The sequence below is a fragment of the Stigmatopora argus genome, chromosome 8 (assembly GCF_051989625.1).
Source record: "Stigmatopora argus isolate UIUO_Sarg chromosome 8, RoL_Sarg_1.0, whole genome shotgun sequence".
Lineage (NCBI taxonomy): Eukaryota > Metazoa > Chordata > Actinopteri > Syngnathiformes > Syngnathidae > Stigmatopora > Stigmatopora argus.
Window position 1 is genome coordinate 19,270,973 of NC_135394.1, and position 20,963 is coordinate 19,291,935.

At 55.3% G+C, this 20,963-nt stretch overlaps 1 protein-coding gene across 1 annotated transcript; it reads left to right on the top strand.

Annotated features, from left to right (window-relative positions):
- Positions 1-1,464: 1,464 nt before the first annotated feature.
- frem1b (Fras1 related extracellular matrix 1b) lies at positions 1,465-20,362 on the top strand. The gene is made up of 34 exons (XM_077607782.1): positions 1,465-1,641; positions 2,417-2,680; positions 3,391-3,485; positions 3,687-3,952; positions 4,062-4,261; positions 4,409-4,732; positions 4,809-4,917; positions 4,993-5,127; positions 7,228-7,572; positions 8,501-8,643; positions 8,716-8,912; positions 9,438-9,525; positions 9,607-9,774; positions 9,888-10,087; positions 10,152-10,245; positions 10,593-10,845; positions 11,194-11,382; positions 11,540-11,728; positions 11,844-12,040; positions 12,144-12,327; positions 12,407-12,551; positions 13,928-14,069; positions 14,140-14,329; positions 15,137-15,401; positions 16,382-16,805; positions 17,096-17,297; positions 17,363-17,507; positions 17,587-17,716; positions 17,786-17,858; positions 17,933-18,082; positions 19,215-19,477; positions 19,551-19,856; positions 19,943-20,046; positions 20,123-20,362. The coding sequence occupies exons 2-34, from the start codon at positions 2,435-2,437 to the stop codon at positions 20,346-20,348; spliced, it is 6,387 nt and encodes a 2,128-aa protein (XP_077463908.1). The 5' UTR covers positions 1,465-1,641; positions 2,417-2,434; the 3' UTR covers positions 20,349-20,362.
- Positions 20,363-20,963: the final 601 nt, after the last annotated feature.

Below are 20,963 nucleotides of genomic sequence, written 5' to 3' on the forward strand. Positions count from 1 at the left end.
TCCCTACGCCTGCGAAGTAGTCCACAACATAAATCAATAAGTATTCAACGTAAATGAGTAGTCAACATGAATAAGTGGTGACATAAATAAGTACAAGTTCAAAAAGGGAATCGACTGGAGTAGTTAGCGTTCTATGGAGTTTTTGGTTTTTGTGCAAGTACAAGCAAGATAAAGAAATGGGATTGGGAGGCTTCTTACGTCTGAAATTCCACTTGAAGACAATTGGGGAGATCGTTAACCAGTTTGATCATTAGATTCAGGTGTGTTGGTGGGGGGAGGGGAGGCAGAAGAGACTTGATCACAGACACAAGACACAATGTTTCCATTTGAAATGAAAAACTAATGATTCTTAGATGTGTTCCCTTACTAAGAAAAAAAAAAGTTAAAATAACCTGTTTTATATCTATAAAAAAACGGAATATTTAGGGCTTTTGATTCAGTTTTTATAATCCAATTAAAAAATATATAAATATTAGATCTAAAATGGTCCGGCGCACATGAAATGGAGTTGACGTTAAAGTGGCCCACCAACCAACCCGAGTCTGACACCCTTGCTTTAGCAGCCCTGCTTCAAGTCGTCTCCGTACAGCACCTGTTTAGTGCTTTTTGGGGCGGGCGCAAGGGATAGCGTGCGTGCGTGCATGCCAGCGCTCTTCCGCGGGTATCCAACGCACGCACCGTCGATCTGCTTCCTCATTTCAAGTGGAAAAAGAAAGTAATGACGTGGAAATATGATAATGTAAAAGGCCCGGGGAGACGACCCCACCGCCGCTGCCGCCGCCTTATTACCCAGACTGCCCCGCCGCGCCCCCACCGAGCGCCCGTAATGCCGCCCAGACCCTCCTCCCCCTCCTCCCCCTCCTCCCCCCCCCGCTCCTGGTATTTCTCGCAGGGAGTCTCGGCCTTTCACGACTGGACAAACATTAGCCAGCGGTCGGGCTCGTTTTGCATCAAAGCGATGGCTCATTAGCATAATTTGAGGATGAGAGCCTCCCCTCGGGATGCCCCGCCTCCGGTGGAGGTGATAGCCCCCGCCCCCCTCCGAGTTCCCGATCGGTCGTCGACGTCCGGCGACTGATCGGACGCGACGGGCGAGGTCGGCTGACGGGCGACTGTCAATCAAAGCGGGAAGTTGGCGGGAGACTCCTCCCAAAGGGACTTTTGAGATTTCCAATTTCTCCGTCAAAGTGGAAATGAACGCAATGTACTTTCAAAGTTGAAACCTTCTGTGCCCCATTTGGACTCTCCGTTTGAAAAGCAACTCAAAGCCAAGTCTCGCTCGCTGGGGCCTCGGTCCAAACGCTTTGGACGCCCATCGCCGTCACCGACGACTTAAGCGGTGAAACAGACAAACGTGGAATGCGGGAGGGCTCGAAGGGGGCGGAGGGGTTTGGCGGTTATGGCGGGGTCATTAAGCGGGGGTTGGGGGCTCCCGTAGGTGGGGGGTGGGGGGGGCGCCCCGCTTGTAAAAGTCCAAATCCTGAGCTCTCGCTTCCTGTCTGCGTTTTGCTTCCCAGATTGAAGCAACGCTCGTCCTGTTTTGGACGGAGGAGGGTCCGGCTTTGGACGGATCGCTTTCGGACGGAGCGGAAGGGCCCACACGCCAGAAGAAGACCGCCAAAAAGACCAAGGCAAGCCGAGGTGAGCGCACCCCACGCGACTGGAATGCGGGCGGCGTGGCGTTTTAGGCCCGCTTCCTGTCATAAGACTTGCCCTTGTTTTGGTACGCTGACGTTGGTTTTTAGCGAGTAGACGTCCGATCCATTTGAAGTGGGAGGGGGGGGGCCGAGGGGGCAAAAATTCATTCCATCTCGTCCATCGCCGTCAAGGACAGCCAATGAGAGCCGCCGTTAGGCCAGCTCCCTCCTTTCCTGTTGGTGTTGGGTCATTTCCTGCTCATTTTAGAGCCTTCTTGCATCACTTCCTGCTCATCTTGGGCTATTCACTGTTACTTCCTGTTCATGTTGGGTCCCTTCCTGCTGATTGGCGGACCTCTCGTTTAATTTTGGCCACTTTGAGTGTTCTTGCATCATTTCTTGTTCATCTTGGCCTATTCTGTGTGACTTCCTGTTCATCTAGGGTCACTTCCTGTTGCCTTTCAGTTTGTTTCTGCTGACCTTAGGGTATTTCTGGTTGAATTCGGGTAACTTCCCGGCCGTTAGGGACAGGGTTTAGGACCTGAAGGAATTTCATGTATTCACTGCCAACTTCCCACTTGGAGCAGATTGGACATCTGCTCACGAAAAACTGACCGAACACAAACAGCGACGGGATGATTGACGCTACGCAGCTCGGATTAGCGTCGCCGCACGTCATGGGTCCGCTGCCACGTGACCTGGCGGACTAATGGACGGAGCAGATGGCTTTTTGAAACATCTTCTTCTTCTTCTTCTTCTTCTTCTCTGGCGCCCGGCAGGAAGATCGGGGTTCCGAGATGGCCGCCGTGATCGCCCTCTTCCTGCTGGCCCTGTCGCCGGCGATGGAGGCGGCGGCCGGCGACTCGGGGGAGGCGGACGTGGGCGCGGTGGAGGTGGCGCGGGGACGCTCCGTCTTCCTCCAGAGGGAGCAGCTGAGCTTCCGGGCGTGGCCCGACGTGGAAGCGGAAGCCGACACCCACTGCAAGGTGGAGGTGGTCCTCAACGAGCCCATGACGCAGCGCGTGGGACGGCTCACGCCTCAGGTTGGTTCTGTTTGCTCCGCCCTCTTTTGATCGGTTGCCTCCTTCCCTTGGGTCACTTCCTGTTTACTGTTGGTTCACTTCCTGTTTAATTTTGACTCACTTGACTTCCTGTTTACTTTTGGGTCACTTCCTGTTTACTTTTGGGTCACTTCCTTTTTACTTTTGGGTCACTTCCTGTTTACTTTTGGGTCACTTCCTTTTTACTTTAAGGTCACTTCCTGTTTACTTTTGGGTCACTTCCTTTTTACTTTTGACTCACTTGACTTCCTTTTTACTTTTGGGTCACTTCCTGTTTACTTTTGGGTCACTTCCTTTTTACTTTTGGGTCACTTCCTTTTTACTTTTGGGTCACTTCCTTTTTACTTTTGGGTCACTTCCTGTTTACTTTTTGGCCACTTCCTGTTTACTTGTGGGTCACTACCTGTTTAATTTTGGGTCACTTCCTGTTTACTTTTGGGTCACTTCCTGTTTACTTTTGACTCACTTGACTACCTGTTTACTTTTAGGTCACTTCCTGTTTATTTTTGGTCACTTCCTGTTTACTTTTGGGTCACTTCCTTTTTACTTTTGGGTCACTTCCTGTTGACTTTTGACTCACTTGACTTCCTGTTCTTTTATTTCTATGTGCTGGTTAAATTTGCTGTTGCTTTTGGGCAACTGCAGGTAACTTCCTGTGTATTTCCTGCTAACTATTTTGGCTTTGTCCTCAGTTGTTTGACTGTAACTTCCTGCCGGAGGAAGTGGCGTACCAACACAACGGAAGTCCTCTGCTGGACACTGACCGGGTTTTGCTGCGCATCTACTGGTTTGTTCTGGACAGTTTTCTTTAAATCCACTTTTAGTTGGAGGCCTTTAACTCGGGCGTACAAATGGCGACTCGGGGCCTTTTTTCCCTCCCCCAAAATTTTGGAGGAAGCGATCCAAAATCAATTGCTAAGAATAATAGTGCCGTCTGGTGGGGTCAACGGCGTAACGGTTTCGCCCCCCCCCCCCTGACCGACGGCAGGTTGGGCCCGTCCCGCACCAGGACGGAGCGGGCGGCGCTGTACGTGCGCGTGACGGAGCCCCCGCCGGGGGGGCTGGCCGAGTTGGGACCCGCCCCTCTGGAGGTCCCGCGCTTCTACGCCCTGTCCAACCCCATCGACGACTCGGTGGTCCGCCTCCGAATCCCGGGGGAGGCGGCGTGCGCCGTGCGACCGCTGGCCGTGCCCGGGGCGCCCGTCGCCGGTCGGCTGGTGCTCGGGAACGACGACGACGACGCCCAAAGGAAAGGTGAGCGTTGGGTGGAGCCTGGAAAAGGGGCCCGGATTCTGGCCCAATCCTCTGGCGCGTGCGTCACCCAGAGCCAAAGCCACGCAAAAAGGGCATTTTGCACGTTCAGGTCGCGACGTGGCGGCGCTCTGCCCGGGAAACCGAGGCTGCACGCGCGGCGCCAAGGAGGCGGGCTTCCTGAAGACCAGCTGCCAGGACTTCCTGACCTTGGGCCTCAGGTACCAACACCTCAGTCCGCCCTCGCCCGACCTGGACTACGTGGTCATCAGCGTGGAACTACGCCAGCCGGATACCAGGGATCTGCTGGAGGTAAAAAAAAAAAAAAAAAAAAAAAACACACACAATTTTTTGGGATAATATGATACATTAGTATGACATTTAGGCTGACTTCCTGTACATTTTCCAATATTTGATGATATTCAATACAACTCTTTGCCCTTTTTTTCGTCTGTCCAGGCGCAGACTCTGTGGTTGCCGGTGCGGATCGCGGGGGCGGCGCCCAACCAGCCGCCACGGGCCGCCTTCTCGGCGTCCCTGCTGCTGGAAGTGGACCAGTTCGTCCTGACGCCCATCACCACCGCTGCCCTGGACGCCGAAGACCCCGAGACCCCCAGAGAGGGCCTGCTGTTCCGCGTGAGCGCGCCGCCACCCCGGGGCTTCCTCACCCACCTGGACGGGCGCGGCGGGCCCGCGGGTTCCTTCCTCTGGTCCGACTTGCGGGACCTCAAGGTGGCCTACCAGCCCCCCAACGCCAGTCGCCCCGCGCGGGACAACTTTCAGGTCGGTCCCGGCGCCGACCGGAGGAATTGGACGTCCGTCGCCGTGGATAAACGCCAACGCTGGGGTCCCATCCCAGATGGAGTTCCGGGCCGTGGACGAGAGGAACGCCAGCAGCGCGCCCATCGTGGTCCACGTGTCCATCCGGCCGGCGGAGACCGACGCGCCGCGGGTCTCTTGGAACACTGGTACGGAGCGAGCGGGGGTCCCCGCGTCTGCCGCCGACCGCCGCCCTCCCGTGACGGCGACGGCGTCCCGCTCAGGGCTGGACCTGCTGGAGGGCCAGTCGCGAGCCATCACCTGGGCCGAGCTGCAGATCGTGGACGACGACGACGACGAGGACTCCGTCTCCCTGGTGGCCGTGGACGGGCCCGCGCACGGCACCCTCAGCGTCAGAGGTTAGATTGCTGGACGGACCGGTACACGGTCGATTGGTCGCCGATCTTTTGGTCGCCCGGAAGGTTATTGATAATTACCATTTAAAATGGTTGCTCAAATTCCCTAAATACAAACTGTGAATGACTATTTAGTCATACTTCATGCCCTATTCATTATTAGACTAAAGAAAAGCTCCAAATTTCCCGGACTCTTATTGTTTTTTCTTGGAGAACTTGTTAAGACCCCGACTGACTGACGTCGCTTCTTAAAGGGACAGCAACGCATGTACATACAAACTCTTCTACACTCACACGTTGGCTCAGTGAAAGTGCTCATGGCCATTGTTGCCTTTTATTCATGCGTAGACCGTCTTGTTTTACCTTGTTTTGTCACTGGTCATTTGGTCGCCCGTTGTCGCGGTCGGGGCGACCAAAAGACCAGCGACCAAAAGACCGGGGACCAAAAGACCGGCGACGAATCAACCACACACGGGACGGACCTATGTGGCTTGACGTGCACGCTAGCAACACGCTAAGCTAAAAGCTGGAAAGCAGCGTCCTCCTCTATGTCCTCCTCCTCTTCCTCCTCCTCGCCGACATCACTTGTTGTCGCAACGTCATCCCCGGAGTTGATTTTTTGTTTATTTTTTTCCAAAACTTTAGCGCGTCAACTTTTGTCAGGCCTCCCGGGGGCGGAGCCCTTGTCCCGCGTCCAATGCCTTCAGCCAATTGGACGCTTGCCTACCTGCCCGTCCATCCAGCTCACCTGAGGGACTAATTACCAACACGCCCGTCGCGTTGTTGCTTTTTTTTCCCCTGGCTGCGTACGCTGGCTTGTTTTAGTTAACTCCTTCGCCGCTAACCAGTGGCGGTCCGTGCATTTTCTCGTAGCGCCTTCAACGAATCAATCCATTGCTCCAAAACTTTTTTATGGCTATAAAACCTCTACTGCAGCTATATGAAAACACACATCTGGAAAGAGTGCAACCAGGCGGAAAAGCAATGAAAGGAAGCTAACAGACCATTTGGAATGATTTCATAAGTATTGATGGACAAAATAGAATACTATATGATTCAGATATTTCTTAGGCCAGCCGAGAAGGCCTTGAAGGGCCCTGACGGCCCGCCACTGCCGCTAACAGATAGCGTCGCTAGCCGTAAATGGCGCTTTCAATTTTGAAGATCTGAGATTTTTGAGAATAGTCAGAATGATGACTTTTTTGGAGGTCACTGTTAAACGGACTCATCAGCGACCGCGGACGGCCATAGATGTCCAATCAGTTTGAAGCGGGAGGGCAGGACGCCAAAAAACAAAGGTGCATTCGTCGCTAGCTCACCGCTTCAAATGGATTGGATGTCGACAAAAAATTCAAATTGACGGCAAAATCCTGAAAAGGGTTAGCTGCTGCCCCTACCAAGATGGCCGCCTTGAGCCACGTTCCCATCAAAGTCAATGCGTTGACTGTCATTGAAATGAAATCATGACTGACTTACAAGCTTTACAAATGATTTTAGCCACGTTGAAGCATCTGCGTAATCAATTGGCGCCCATTAACCGGGAGTTTTAGTCCATAAAGTTTGTTTACAATGGCTTTATTTTCCCCAAATTGGACGCCGTCCTTCAAAAGCGGCGCCAAGGCGGCGTTGGGGAAAAGGAACCGGCGGCGGCGACGTCGCGCCTTCGGGCCCAATTAGCGGCCGGTCCCCGCCCCCTCCCATCCCCCGGACGCCGCCGCTAATGAGTTTGCGGCCGGCGACGTCTCCCTTCGCAATCTGTCACGTGATCTTGGCCTTCTGTCGTCCTCGGCGTCGGTCCTGGCGCGCCGGCGGCCGCCGGGACGGACGCCCGCCGGCCCGCCTTTGCGCCGCTCGCTAATTGAATCAAAGTGGCCAGCGTGGGCGTGGACAACAACACATGGCACGCCGCTAGTCAAATTGGACGCCCGCCCGTCAGAGTCCACATTTTTTTCCAGCCTCGGTATTTACTCACAAAAATGTCATTGATTTAAAAAAAAAAGGCACAAATTCAATAAAGCGGCCCCAAAAATTCAATGGCAAAAATCCAGTGGCATCCAAATCCTCCAAATCCAACCTTAACCCCTAACCCTGTTCTTTGGCCAGGCACCAAGTCGTTCACCTTCAAGGTGCGGGACCTGCGCCAAGGGGCGGTGCTCTACCGCCACTCGGGCAGCGACACCACCAGCGACCGCGTGCTTTTCCGCATCAGCGACGGGCGCCACAGCCTCCGTCACAGCTTCCCCATCAACATCCTGCCCCGCGACGACGCGCCGCCCTTCCTGGTCAACAACGTGGCCCTGGAGGTGCCCGAGGGTGGCGCCCTGCGGTTGGAGCCCTCCACGCTCCTGGCCTCCGACCTGGACTCGGACGACGCCCGCATCCTCTTCGGGGTGGACGTCCCGCCCAGGGCCGGGCGCATCCTGAAGAGGACCTCGCCCCAGGATCCGGGTGAGTGAGCGAGCGAGCGAGCGCCGACTGCCATGGCATCCATTGCGCTTGATGGTGCGCCGTCGCACTTATATGTATTATATATATTTCAGCAAGACGCTTATTTATTGATATATTTATTCATGTATTTATTTATTAGCCCACTTATGACCTATCTATTTATGTCTAAAATGCCTTTCCTATTTCTGCATCCTCACCCCTTGCTACTGTGACAACGAAATTTCCCGAATACGGGATGAATGCAGTTATCCAATCCAATCCACTTCCGCTGTAGGAGAAGCTCTTGGCGGCCATTTTGCCACAGAGTGCTTGGATAGCCATTATGGTTAAAATACTTTGAAATGGCTCACCATTGACCCATTTTAGCTCTTTATCCATGGTATTAAAATAAAAAATATCGCCTTTAATCTTTATATATATATATATATATATATATATATATATATATATATATATATATATATATATATATATATATATATGTCAGAGATGCAGTGCATTTATTTCAAATAAGTGTAAAATAGAAAATGCCATTTTCTGGTCACTTCCTGTCCTGTTCATTTTCAGGTGCTTTTGAATCATTTTGGGGATTTACCTGGTCACTTCCTGTCCATTTGGGGGCTTTTACGGGTCATTTCTTGTTCCTTTGAGTTGTTCATTTTCAGGTGCTTTTGAATCGTTTGGGGGATTTTCCTGGTCACTTCCTGTCCATTTGGGGGCTTTTACGGGTCATTTCCTGTTCCTTTGAGTTCATCAAGAGGCACTAACAGGTCACTCGTTCATTTTGGGCCACTTTCTGTTTGACTCTTTGAAGGCCATAATCCAAATGGACTGTTTGAAGAAGGTTTTTGTTGTTGTCAAAATGATGTCAAGGGTGCCTTGGAAATGCGTTTATTTTTGGCGCTCACGCTGCTTTTTGCGTCTTCAGGCGTCCCCGTCAGCGCCTTCCTCCAACGCGACCTGACTCGGGGCCTCATCTTCTACCAGCACTCCGGAGAAGAAATCTTCCAGGACTCCTTCGACGTGACCTTGTCCGACGGCCAAAGGCCGCCCAACCTGTCGCCGCCTTACGTGAGTGTCGACGATTGACAGGAGAGCACGTCCGCGGGAAACCTTATACGTTAAACCGTCACGGCCGTCCAGACGGTGGCGGTGAGCGTGTTCCCGGTGGAGGACCAGCTTCCCGCGGAGGCGCCCGGAAGCGTGCGACACGTGACCCTGAAGGAGACCCAAGTGGCGTACATCACCCGCGCACACCTGCACTTCAGCCACGCCGAACACCCGCACAGCGACCTCACCTACACGGTCACCCGGCCCTGCTTCAGCCCTGGAAATCCCGGGTAACGCCGGCTAACGTTAACTTTGCTAACGCTAGAGATAGACAGAAAGCCAAACTTTGCTCCTGTGAAATCTCTAACTGTCTCCTTGCTAACGTGAATTCACAAACTGTCACTTTGGTTAACACAACTAACGTTGACTTTGTTAGCGTTAACTGTGCTAGCGTTAACTATGCTGGCGTTAACCATGCTGGCGTTAATTGTGCTAGCGTTAACTATGGTACCGTTAACTGTGCTAGTGTTAACGGTAATAGCGTTAACTGCGCTAGCGTTAACGGCGCTAGCGTTAACGGCGCTAGCGTTAACGGCGCTAGCGTTAACGGCGCTAGCGTTAACTGCGCTAGCATTAACTGCGCTAACTAGATGAACATTCGTTTCGCTTACGAATCTTAACTTTGCTTACATTATCTTCACTAATGTTCATTTGGCTAATGATAACGAGTTCAATTGGCTAAATTAGTATTGGCCAATGTTCTGGCTAACATGATCTTTGCTAACGTTAACCCTGTCTTTTCTTTGTTGGCGCAGCTTGATGGACGCGGGGCGTCTCTTCTACGTGGACGGCGCCGCTCTCGGGCGGGACCCGCTGACGCCGGCGCTCAAGTCCTTCACGCAGGTGGCTACGCCCGCCGCCAAGGCTCGCGGGGGTGGCGAGCCCCGGCGGCCTCAATGACCGAGTCATTGCGGGCTTTCGCAGCACGCCGTGGACCACCTGAAGGTGGCTTACATGCCGCCGCTTGAGGACATCGGACCGGACCAGCTGGCCGTCCACTTTGTCTTCTCGGTCAGCGACCACCGCGGCGGCGCCGTGACGGACGTCCTCTTCAACATCACCGTCACGCCGGTGGACGACCAGCCGCCCGAGGTGCGTACACAGAATTTTCTAGTTTATGATTAACGCCCATGTCACGGCGGGACGTTTTTGAGGTCTGGAAGAAGTTTTTTCCGTGGCCCCCAACGAGTGAACCCCTTTTTCAGGCGTTTAGCAATCTTCTGCGCGTGGAAGAAGGCGGCTGGGCCTTGGTGACGGAGGAGCACCTACAGGCGCGGGACCGCGACACCCGCGCGCACCACCTGCGGGTGGAGCTGGAGCGGCCGGCACGCCACGGCCGTCTGGAGCTGCGTGGGCGGAGCCTACGGGTTTTTACGCTGGCCGATCTGAGGGAACGCGCCGTCAGGTGAGGCCAACGCCGCGGGGGGGGGGGACGGCGCGATGGGCGCAAATAACGCCACCTGTGGCAGGTACCTCCACGACGACTCCGAGACCACCGAGGACGACGTCGGGCTGCGAGTGACGGACGGCGTCAACAGCGTTCTGGTGGACCTCCTCGTTCAAGTAAATCTGCGCCACCTTTTGAAGCGCCATTGCGATAGCTTACTAGAATGACATCAGCGCTCTTGACGAGTACTCACAAATAGTCATCCATCGGTGGCCCCACCCAAGATGGCCGCCGGCAAAAAAACGCAGCACTTGCGACCCTTTCTGAAATAGACATTTGATGGCGTGATAAGTTTATGACTTGAAGAAGTCCAATCTATTTGAATTGGTGGGAATTTGCCGCCATCCCTCCCTCCCTCCCACTTGAAAGGCATTGGACGTTGAGCATGGTCAACAAAATGGCAGATGTTTTGAGGAGTTGCGCGGGACCGAGCGACGACCTCTGGTCTCCGGGCTCTTTCCAGGTGGTCCCCGTGAACGACGAGCCCCCGCGTCTGGGCCCCGGCCTCCGCGGCGATCTGCGTTGCCCGGAGGGGGGCCGCGTGCAGCTGACGGCCGACTACCTGGCGGCCAGCGACGGCGACGGGGACGACGACCAGCTGAGCTACGTGCTGGCGCGCCGGCCCCTCGGCGGCCAGCTGCACCGGGCGGGAATTCCCGTGGACAAATTCTCGCAGCGGGACCTCCTGCGAGGTCACGTCTTCTACGTTCACGCCGGTGAGTGGCTTTGGCTAACAAGGCCCAGCTCACACAATTGAGCTAGCTTTAGCTCACGTTACTCAGCGGAATACCTTTGATTGACCTTGCTAAGCTAACTCAGCGAGCTATGTCAGCTGACTTTTGCTCCCGTTGCCATGCGAGTACATCTGTTTGCGCCGTCCTACTCATATTTTCCAGCTACGCCATCAGCTAGAACTTTTTTTGCTCAGCCTTTACACCTAGCTATCGTGCTAACATTGCTCTAATGCCGCTCAGCGAATACACTTGGCCTAGCGCCAGCCGCTAACATGCTAAACTAACACACGGTAGGGTCTTGACGGCGCAACTTCCCGTCACGGCGTTCAGGTGGCGAGATCGGCCCCGCCCCCGTCGTCGACACCGTCACGCTCATCATCTCGGACGGCGAGGCGGGAGCCGCGGACGTCTGTTGCCACGGGGACGCGCCCCCGGTCCCGCTGCACGGCACGCTTCCCGTCTACGACCTGAACGTCACGCTACTTCCTGTCAACAACAAAGTTCCCGCTGTCATTTTGGGTGAGATTCTCCTACGCAAGTGAGCTGAAATGTCCCAACGTTATTCCAGTTGTTGTTAGCGTGTCGCCGGCGTAGCGCGTTGCTAACAAAGTAGCGTGTACGCGCTGGATACGACGTGTGCCAGATTAGCCGTCCATTTGAAACCTGATGCGCGCAGGAGCCTCCGTTCTGGCGGTGGACGAGGGTTCCCGGGCGTGTCTTTGCGGGGGCGTCCTGGGGGCCTGGGACCCCGACAGCGCTCCCGAGGAGTTGACCTTTCACCTGGATGCCAAACCTCTCCACGGCTTCCTGGAGAACGTTCAACCCACGCCGGGATACGAGAAGAGCAACGCCGGAATACCCATAGGTAGCACTTTGACAGCTAGCTAGCTAGCTAGCTACAGCTCTGTGTGTTTATTTTGGGAGCCATTTTTCTGTTGTAATTGTGTTAATTTCCCATTTTTTTTCTTTTGACCCGGCAGAACGCTTCACTTGGACGGAGCTGACGTCGGGCTCCATCAACTACGTGCAGTCGCGGCACCGGGGGGCGGAGCCCACCGAGGACCGCCTGCTGATTAGCGTGAGCGACGGGCTCCACCGCTCCGCCTCCGTCCCCCTCGCCGTCATCGTCCGGCCCGTCAATGACGAGGAGCCCCGGCTGCGCCTCGCCGACTTTACCGTGAGTGGGCTCAAAGTCCAATGGCGGAAAACCACCTGACCATTGGATGGGCCCGCCCACTATCCCTGTTTTTTTTGCCCCCATTAAAATCTGTGTGATTCAGGTGAAGGAGGGCGGGGCGCGAGAGTTGACGCCGGCCCTCCTGGACGCCTGGGACTTGGACGCCCCCCCGGACGAGCTGACCTTCACCCTGACGGGGGCGCCGGAGCACGGCGCCCTGATGGCCGGCGACGTGGGCGCCCCCCTGCCGGGCGGCTCCTCCTTCACGCTGCGCCAGTTGCGGGACGGTACGTGGGAAACGCCAAAGTCAATGGTCCCCCCAACCCCCCCTGTCGGCGTTTTTATTTGATTGGCCGGCTCGGGCAGGTCTGAGACTTCGCTACCAGCACGACGACTCGGAGAGCCCGGAGGACCGACTGGCCCTGCGCCTGTCGGACGGCGTTCACTCGCTCCACGCCGCCGCCGCCATCCGTGTTCTGCCGGTAGACGACCACCCGGCCCGCCTTCTCAAGTACGTCATCCCGTCGGACCCACCGGAAATGAATCGGGCGTCTTTTGGCGTCGGGGTGGGCGACGCAGTGGGTGGCGGCTGGAGTCCTTTGTGGTTTGGGGCTTTTGGGGTGCCTCTCTCTACGCCATTTCTTCTTTTTCCAAAGTGCTTTCCTGTTCATTTCCGGCTCCTTTTCCATCATTCCCGGCTCCTTTCGCATCATTTCCGGCTCCTTTCGCATCATCTCCGGCTCCTTTCGCACCATTTTCGGCTCCTTTCGTATCATCTCCAGCTCCTTTCGCATCATTTCCGGCTCCTTCTGCATCATTTCCGACTCCTTTCGCATCATTTCCGGCTCCTTTTGCATCATTCCCTGCTCCTTTTGCATCATTCCCTGTTGGTTTGATCACTTCATGTTGGTTGCTACCTTGTTTGTCAACTTTGGGCTCACTTCCTGTGTGTTTGGAGCAATTCTCTCTGGTTCCCTCCTGTACATTTGAGCTCATTTGCTTTGCGTGCATTCCGTCCTGTCCTTGTCTGACGCGACGGTTTCCACGTGCTTTTTGGCTGCGAGTCAAGCGCCGCTGTCGTTAGCGGGAAGCGGCGATGGGCGGGAAGCGGGAGACGCCGTCTTTTTGGGCCGGCTGGGCATTTGGGGCAAAGGAACATGTGGCGGGTGGCTTCGGCGCCAACCTTCTTTTCGTTCCAATGACTGATTTGGGAATTTGCATCCTTGACTGGCTGGCCCCGCGGACGGGGGTGCCGGCGCCGCATGTCGGGCCCGGGAAAGCGGAACAAACGAGGAGTAAAGGGACGCGGGGACGGACCGGCGTGTGGATGGGCGGGCTTATGGACGGACTGTAGGGGCGACCCGTTTTACTTCCGACTCAGGACGCAGACAGACGCTTTGTCGTGTCGTTTGGCCCCCGGACAATACAGAGGGCCGCCCTTCCCCCACCCAGAGCCGGCCCGACACCAGCGCGGGACGCGGGAGCCCCCGAGGGGTCCAACGACCCGCTGTCGCCGTAAACGTCGCGTCCAGATGCTCCGTCTCCGGCTCGGCGCGTGCTTCGCTTTGTTTCCTCATTGAAAAAAAAGTCCGCTTTGACTTCTAACGTGGGGGGGGGCACAACCCGATCAATAGGGCTTAGTCCGTTAGTCCAAAGCAATGACTAAGGAAGAAATAAATGCCCCAAAATGAACAGGAAATGAGTCGGTGTCTTTAGAAAATGACAGGAAGTGACATGAGAATGCCCCAAAATGAACAGGAAGTGAGTCGTTGTCTTAAGAAAATGACAGGAAGTGACATCGAAAGATGTAAACCTGGACAAAAACTGGAACCACATAATAGCTAGATACCAATTGACCGACACCAGACCTCCCTCTTTGGCTTCCAGGAACGTTGGCGCGGAGGCGGAGCCGGGCGCCCGTCGGGTCATCTCCGCCGCGGTCCTGCAAGCGGAGGACGCCGACACGCCGCCCGCCGCGCTCTTCTACCTGCTGGACGCCGCGCCGCGTTTGGGGAAACTGCATCTGAAGGTAGGACCGCTCGCTCGCTCGCTCGGCCTCCACGGGATCGCCGCCCGACGTCTGGCGGCCATTTTTTTAGGACGGGGCGGGCCAAAGGGAGCTGGCGGCGGGTCACAACTTCACTCAGGACGACGTGGACGAGAACCGGCTGAGCTACGCGGCCTTCGCCCACGCCCGGGATCACGACGGCTTCGGCTTCGGCCTGAGCGACCTCCGGCACCGAAGCCCCGCCCACTTTTTCAACATCACCATCCACGCGCCCCACGCAGGTCCGTAACCAGACGGAATTGACGGACGTTTTGTTCTTTGTGGTAAAAAAAAAACAAATGCTTTTGGCGCGCGCACTCTGCCAGGATGGCCTCAAGGCGGCCATCTTGGCAGGGGCGACACACTTCCGAATGCAGAGCTTATTTCACCTCGTTAGCTGTCTGAGACGTCCAATCCGTTTGAAGGGGGGGGGAGAGTTGGCAGCGGATGAATGAGCGTACACCCGCTGCCTCCCTCTTGGAATGGATTGGACATCTACTGGCGATAAAGCCATGGCAGAAGCGTGAAAAGAGCTTTCTTTGCCCCTAGCAAAATGGCCCGGGGGCAGGCGGCGGCCATGTTGGCAGGGGCAACACTCCCTTCCAAAGCCAATTCATTTTCACGGCTGGTTTCTCGAATTGGCCCAGATAGACGTCCCATCCATTTGAAGCCAAGGGTTGGCACGATGGGCACTTTCGGAGATCGGGTTTTCAACCGCTGTTCGGCCGCCAACCCTCCCGCTTCGGACGAATTGGACGGCAAGTGGTTTCCGTGACGGAAGGCCTCACGTCACCTTTTGACGCTATGGTCCTTTTGTTTTTTTTGCTTTGTTTTTGGCTGACGCGCTTCCTCTTTTGTTTCCCGCGCGGCGCGTACGCCCGACACGGCGTCTTGGCAGGCCGGCGCCGTCTCATCTCTTATTGATGTCTGCGGCGGCGAAGGCCCCGCTTGGCCAGTGGGGCGAACCGGCGCGCCTCGGGGCCTTCCGGAAGGATGAATTATTGACGCGGCGAACGCCCGAACCGCCCGCCCGCCCGCTCGGCGTGCAGGCGACGTCTCTCTGCAGATCGGGCCGCTGCGCGTGGCCCAGGGCGGGAGAGTGGTCCTGGACACGGACTGCCTGCGGGCCTGGGACGCCATCGGGCGTCCCGACCTGCTGGTCTACGAGGTGACCACGGCGCCGCGGCACGGCCTGCTGCACCGGCTGGCGCGGCCCGGCGTGCCGCTGCTCTCCTTCACGCAGATGGACGTGGCCGCGCAGCGCGTCTGCTACACGCACGACAACGGGCGAGGGGACGCCGGCGACTCCTTCAGGTCAGCGGGGGGTGGTTTCTTCCGTCGTCTCAAATGGCAACCCGTGCTATTTTTCTTGCAATTGCCTCAAAATCAACAGGAAGTAACCCTATCCATACTCTTGTTGGAAAGTTTGTGTGACCATATATGGCACAGGTGTCAAAGTGGCGGCCCGGGGGCCAAATCTGGCCCGTGGCCTCATTTTGTGCGGCCCGAGAAAGTCAATCCTTCTGTTTTAGGATCAAATTAAAATGAAGAGTAGTATAGATCAGGGGTAGGGAACCTATGGCTCGGGAGCCACATGTGGCTCTTTTGATGGTTGCATATGGCTCTGAGCTAAAATATGGAAAGCGGTGGTGAGCGAGCCGAGTCCCAAATGCACCAATAGGAACGTCACATCGGCACTGTGGCATTGACTCATTGATATTGTCAAAAGAATTCAAAGACTTTTTCTACTTTAAAAGTGGTCAAATGACTAAAAAAATGGGCACATTTTCATGTATTTTGACTTTTAAATTGTGAGTATGGCTGTCAGGGAATAACATTTGAAAATAGGAATTGTTTATGGCTCTCTCTCTCTCTTTCAAAAAGGTTCCCGACCCCTGGTATAGATGTATATTAAATTTCCTGATTTTCCCCCTTTTAAATCAATGATTGTAATTTTTTAATCCATTTTTTTCTGTGTTTTTAGTTCAAAAATCATTTTGTAAAATCTAAAAATATATATATTAAAAAGCAGTTGTTTTAGATCTATAAAAAACGGAATATTCAGGGCTTTTAATGCAGTTCTTTGAATCCATTTCTTAAAAAAAAAATCGTAAATATTATATCTAAAATGGTCCGGCCGACATGAAATCGAGTTGATGTTATTGCGGCCCGCGAACCAACCCGCGTTTGACACCCTTGCTGTATGGGTTCATTAACATATGCTAATGAATATGTATTAATCCCTTGATGAAATCAATCCAACTCAAAGTGCACCTCTTTCCTCGCTCGCTCAGCTTAACGGTGAGCAACGGCGAGCGGCGGCGGCGGCAGTCCGGCACGGTCCAGGTGACGGTGGTGGCGGTGGACGGCGTGCCCGCGACCTTGGAGAGCAACGAGGGCGTGGGCGTGGCCCAGGGCGGCACGGCGCCCATCACGTGGCGTCACCTGCGCCTGAGCGACGTCGGGGCCCCGCCCTCCGAGCTGCTCTTTCGGCTGATCCGGGCGCCGCGCTTCGGTCGCCTACTGCTGCGCGGCGACCCCTTCAACGCCAGCGCCTTCTCCCAGGCCGACGTGGACGGGGGCCACCTGGCGTACCGGCACGAGGCGGCCGGCCCGCCGCGGGACGACGCCTTCGCCTTCCTGCCCGGGGACGGGCGCAACCCGGGCTACTTGAGATTCGGGCAGCTGCGGACGGTAGAGGACGTCTTTCACATCCACGTGAGTTCACATTGAAGACAGTTTTTGCCAGTCTTTTTTCGAGGTTGAAAACCAATTCGAAAGCAGACGAAAAGAGGGCTGCGATGCTCCCTCTGGCCACGCGAGGGCGGCAAAGGACTCCATCCAAATCGAAGAAAATAGGGAAGGAATTCGTTTGACGTCCTCTCATTTTCCATCAAGTAGCCAATCGAACGGAAAATGCGTCACAATACATTGACGTCACTCGGGGCTTTTCCAAGTCACCTCCCGTTTGTAACCTCCCGTTCGTAACCTCCCGTCGTCGCCGACAGGTGGAGCCCGTGGACCGGACGCCGCCCGTCCTGACGGCGTTGGGGCGCCCCAGCGAAGTGGTCCGGCTGAGCGACGGCCGCTACGGCGTCTTCGTCACGTCCAAACACCTGCGCGCGGCGGACGATCGCGCGCCGCCCGACCAGTTGCGCTTCAGCGTCCTGTCGCCGCCCACCTTCGGCCACTTGGAGAACGTGCGCACCGGTGCGATGGCCCCCGTTTTGTCCCCCGGTTTCGGCCCCCGTTTTTTTAACCGTCGTCCTTTCCAGGAGCCTACGTGAGGGGACGTTTCGCGCAAAGAGACGTGGAGAGCCGCTCGCTGGTCTTTGTGCTTCCCGCCGACGCCGACGTGACGGAAGATCGCTTCGTCTTTGGCCTGAGCGACCCGGCGGGGAACGCCGCCCCGCCGCAGACGTGGGTGGTCTTTGGCTTGGGCGCGAAGGAGGGAGGGAGTTTCGCTCTCTGATGCCGGAGACCTGAAATTTGGGTTTAGGCTGACGGTGTCCTGGTCCCGCATCGAGCTGGCGGCCCAAAGCTTCCGGATCTGCGAGACGGCCGGCGCGCTGGAGATCCCGCTGCGGCGGAGCGGCGCCAGCGCCGAGCCGGCCTACGTGGCCGTCCGGGTAGGTCTCGCCGACGCCGACGGCCTCCCCCTCCCCCGTCCAACCGGGTGACAACGCGGCGCGGCGCAGGTCCGAGACGGCACGGCCAAGGCGGCTCGGGACTTTACGCACAGCACGGCCTCCTTGGTCCAGTTCGATCCGGGTAAGACGGGGCTCCGCCGGGGGTTCTACGGCAGCGTTTTGGCGGGGGTGACGGCGGCGGCATTTGGCCCGCAGGCGTGGAGCGGAAAACCTGGAGCATTTACCCGCGGGCCGACGGCCTGGAGGAGAACGACGAGGACCTGAGCGTGGAGCTGAGCCGACCCCACAACGCCGTCTTGGGACACGTGACCTCGGCCCGGGTGCTCATCCTGGACCCCAGGGGAGGTGAGTCACGGCAGCGTCAAATGCAGAGAAAAAAATGCCTTACGAAATATGGTCGTTTTTTTAGGAAAAATGCCTTGCCTAAACCCATTGTCATTTTTGGGATTAAAATGCCTTACTATACTATGTGGTTTTTTTGAAAAGAAAAAAAGCCTTACTATACATGGTCATTTATTAAGGCTTTTTTTCTGAAAAAAAAGACATAGTATAATAAGGCTTTTTTTTATTTAAAAAAACGACATAGTATAGTAAGGCTTTTTTTAAACACTGTCACTTTAAAACACTTTCTTCAAATTTTGAAAAGGGGCCCCGATCTTTTCACATCAGGAACAACTCAAATCCTTCCAGTTTACAATTTTAGTGAAGTTTTCCAGCGAGAGGAAAGAATGAACCGTTTCTGAACGAATTAGGTTGAAAAGCTTAAAAAGGGGGACAGAAGGAAGGAAGCAAGCATGGGACATCCTCATCATCATCATTCAAGCGAAAGGAAAGCACAAAGAATGCAACTTATGCTTGTGAGAAAACAAACTAAGCATCAAACAGCTGCCATCCAAGTGCTACTTATTTTTGATCCTACCAGTTGCGGGTGATCGGGTGGGTCAGAAGGGTATTTCATGTTCCTTTGCGGCTTGTCTTGTCTTTCAAGGCTGAACTGATATCCTGGTTCATGACCTATGACCTCAGGCAGGAGGTGAGGTGAGGTGAGTTTGATTGGGGGGTTTTCTGCCCCCTGTTGGTCTGGAGGGCGGGCAGACATATCTTCTCCATAGTTGACTTGACAAACACCATGTATAGTAAGGCTTTTAAAAAAACAAAACAACATAGTATAGTAAGGCTTTTTTGTTAAAAAAAAATGACATAGTATAGTTAGCCTTTTTTTCGTTAAAAAAAAAAAACATAAAAAACGACATAGTATAGTAAGGCTTTTTTCATGAAACACGACATGGTACAGTAAGGCTTTTTTTTTTTTTACAAAAACGACCATGTATAGTAGTAGTAAGGCATTTAAAAACAAATGTCCATGTATCTTTTATTTGCTCCTTCTCCTGCTCAGAATTCAAACAAGCATCGACAAGCAATATTCCTGACCGAGTGTTTTTAATCCCAAATATTTGTTTCACAAATCGTTCATCAGGAAAGTGTGACCTCGGTGCGGAGGAGGCCCCGCCCCATCCTCCGACCACATGGCCCCCTCCGGCCGTCACTCCGAGTCCCCCGAAGGAGGACCACGCCGTCCTGGAGGTGGAGGCGGAGCTTTTGTGGGAGAACGTTGACCCTCCCCGCGGCGACGTTCCGGGCCGCGAAGCCTTCTTAGATGACCAGGCGGCAACGGAGGCGGCGGCAACGACGGCCGGGGTGGCGCCACGGCGCCGAGAGACTGCCCTCGGCGGACCAGAGGTAAGCGGAGCCGCTTTTTTGGGAATGGGAACGGCTCCAAAATAAGGAATGTGGCCATCTTCCGTGTGCTCAGGCGGCCACGCCGGGAGCCGGCAAAGTTTGGACGGTAAGCGCCGGCGCCGCCTGCACCGTCCCGTCCAAAAGCAAACCGGAGGAAAGGGATTCGATCCCGGAACGGAAAAAAAAAAAACTGAACGATCGAGAAACCGAAGTAGATTGGCCAGGCCAAGTTTCAGTTCCCACCGACAGACACTTGAAACGCCGAACCGTTGTGACGCAGTTCCACGGCCTGACGTCCCTGCGGCTGGAGGAGGACGAGCGCCCGGCGGGAAAGGCGGCGCCGAGGACTCCCCGCCGAGAGGAGGCGGAGCCCAGAAAAGTAGGCCGTCTCACACGCGCAAACGTCCGACTGTTTTTTTTTCCCGGCCCCCATCTCCAGCCGTGTTTTCTGTCGCTGCCGTTCAGAGGACGAGCTGCCCGGACGGCTGGAGCGGCCGCAGGGGGCGCTGTTACCTGGCCGCCTCGTCCCCGGGCAGCTGGGCCGGCGCCCGTCGCGCCTGCTCTCTCCTGTAAGCGCCGTTTCTGGAAACGCGGTCAAAGGGAGGCGAGAGAGACTCGAGTCCGGATGTTCCGTCTGCCACGCAGGTCCACCGAGGGCGCCGTGGCCAGCGTCCGCTCCGGACGCGAGCTGCGCTGGCTCTGGAGGTTGGGCGGCGGGAAGCCCTTTTGGATGGGAGTAGCCACCGTTGGCCAGCACACTCCGTCCTGTTTCCTGGCGTCCCACCCGCGGCGATGGACGTCCGCCGACTGCCGCTCGGACGCGCGCCACGCCTTCATCTGCGAGACGCCCGCCGTCCCGTCTCCGTACTAAAATGGTCAACTGTGTGTCAGAGTCCATTTGTCAATGAGGTCCACGCGTGAACTTTATGGTCATTGGCCAAAGATTGACATCCAATCCATTGGAAGCGTGAGGATCAGGGCTGGCATAGTCCGGTCCTGGAGAGCCCGTCCGTCTGTCTGTCATCCAGTCTTCTTTCCATATCTCCTTCCTCGAGCACACTTGAATCAAATGACCGACTCGTCAGCAAGCTGTCCACAATCTTCATAATGATCCCCATGATTTGATTCAGGTGTGTCAGTGGAGGGAGGGAGCTATGAAAAACAGACTGGATGACATACAGGGGCCCTCCAGGACCAGACTTGGCCACCATGACCGGGCGATTCGCCGAAAGACGGTTCGCCGACGGACGGTTCGCCGACGGACGTTTCGCCGACGGACAGTTCGCCGAACGGACGTTTCGCCGAGACGCTCGCCTCGCCGCCGGATCGTGTGTACATGTTTTTCAACCTCGGCCCGTTACAGATAAACATTCATTTAGAAATAACAAGGGCATGTACTGCCCCCTGCTGGACATATTTATAAATACAAGTATGTACTACAATGCGCTGCCAATTTTTGATATTTTTTATTTTATCCTACGCAGAA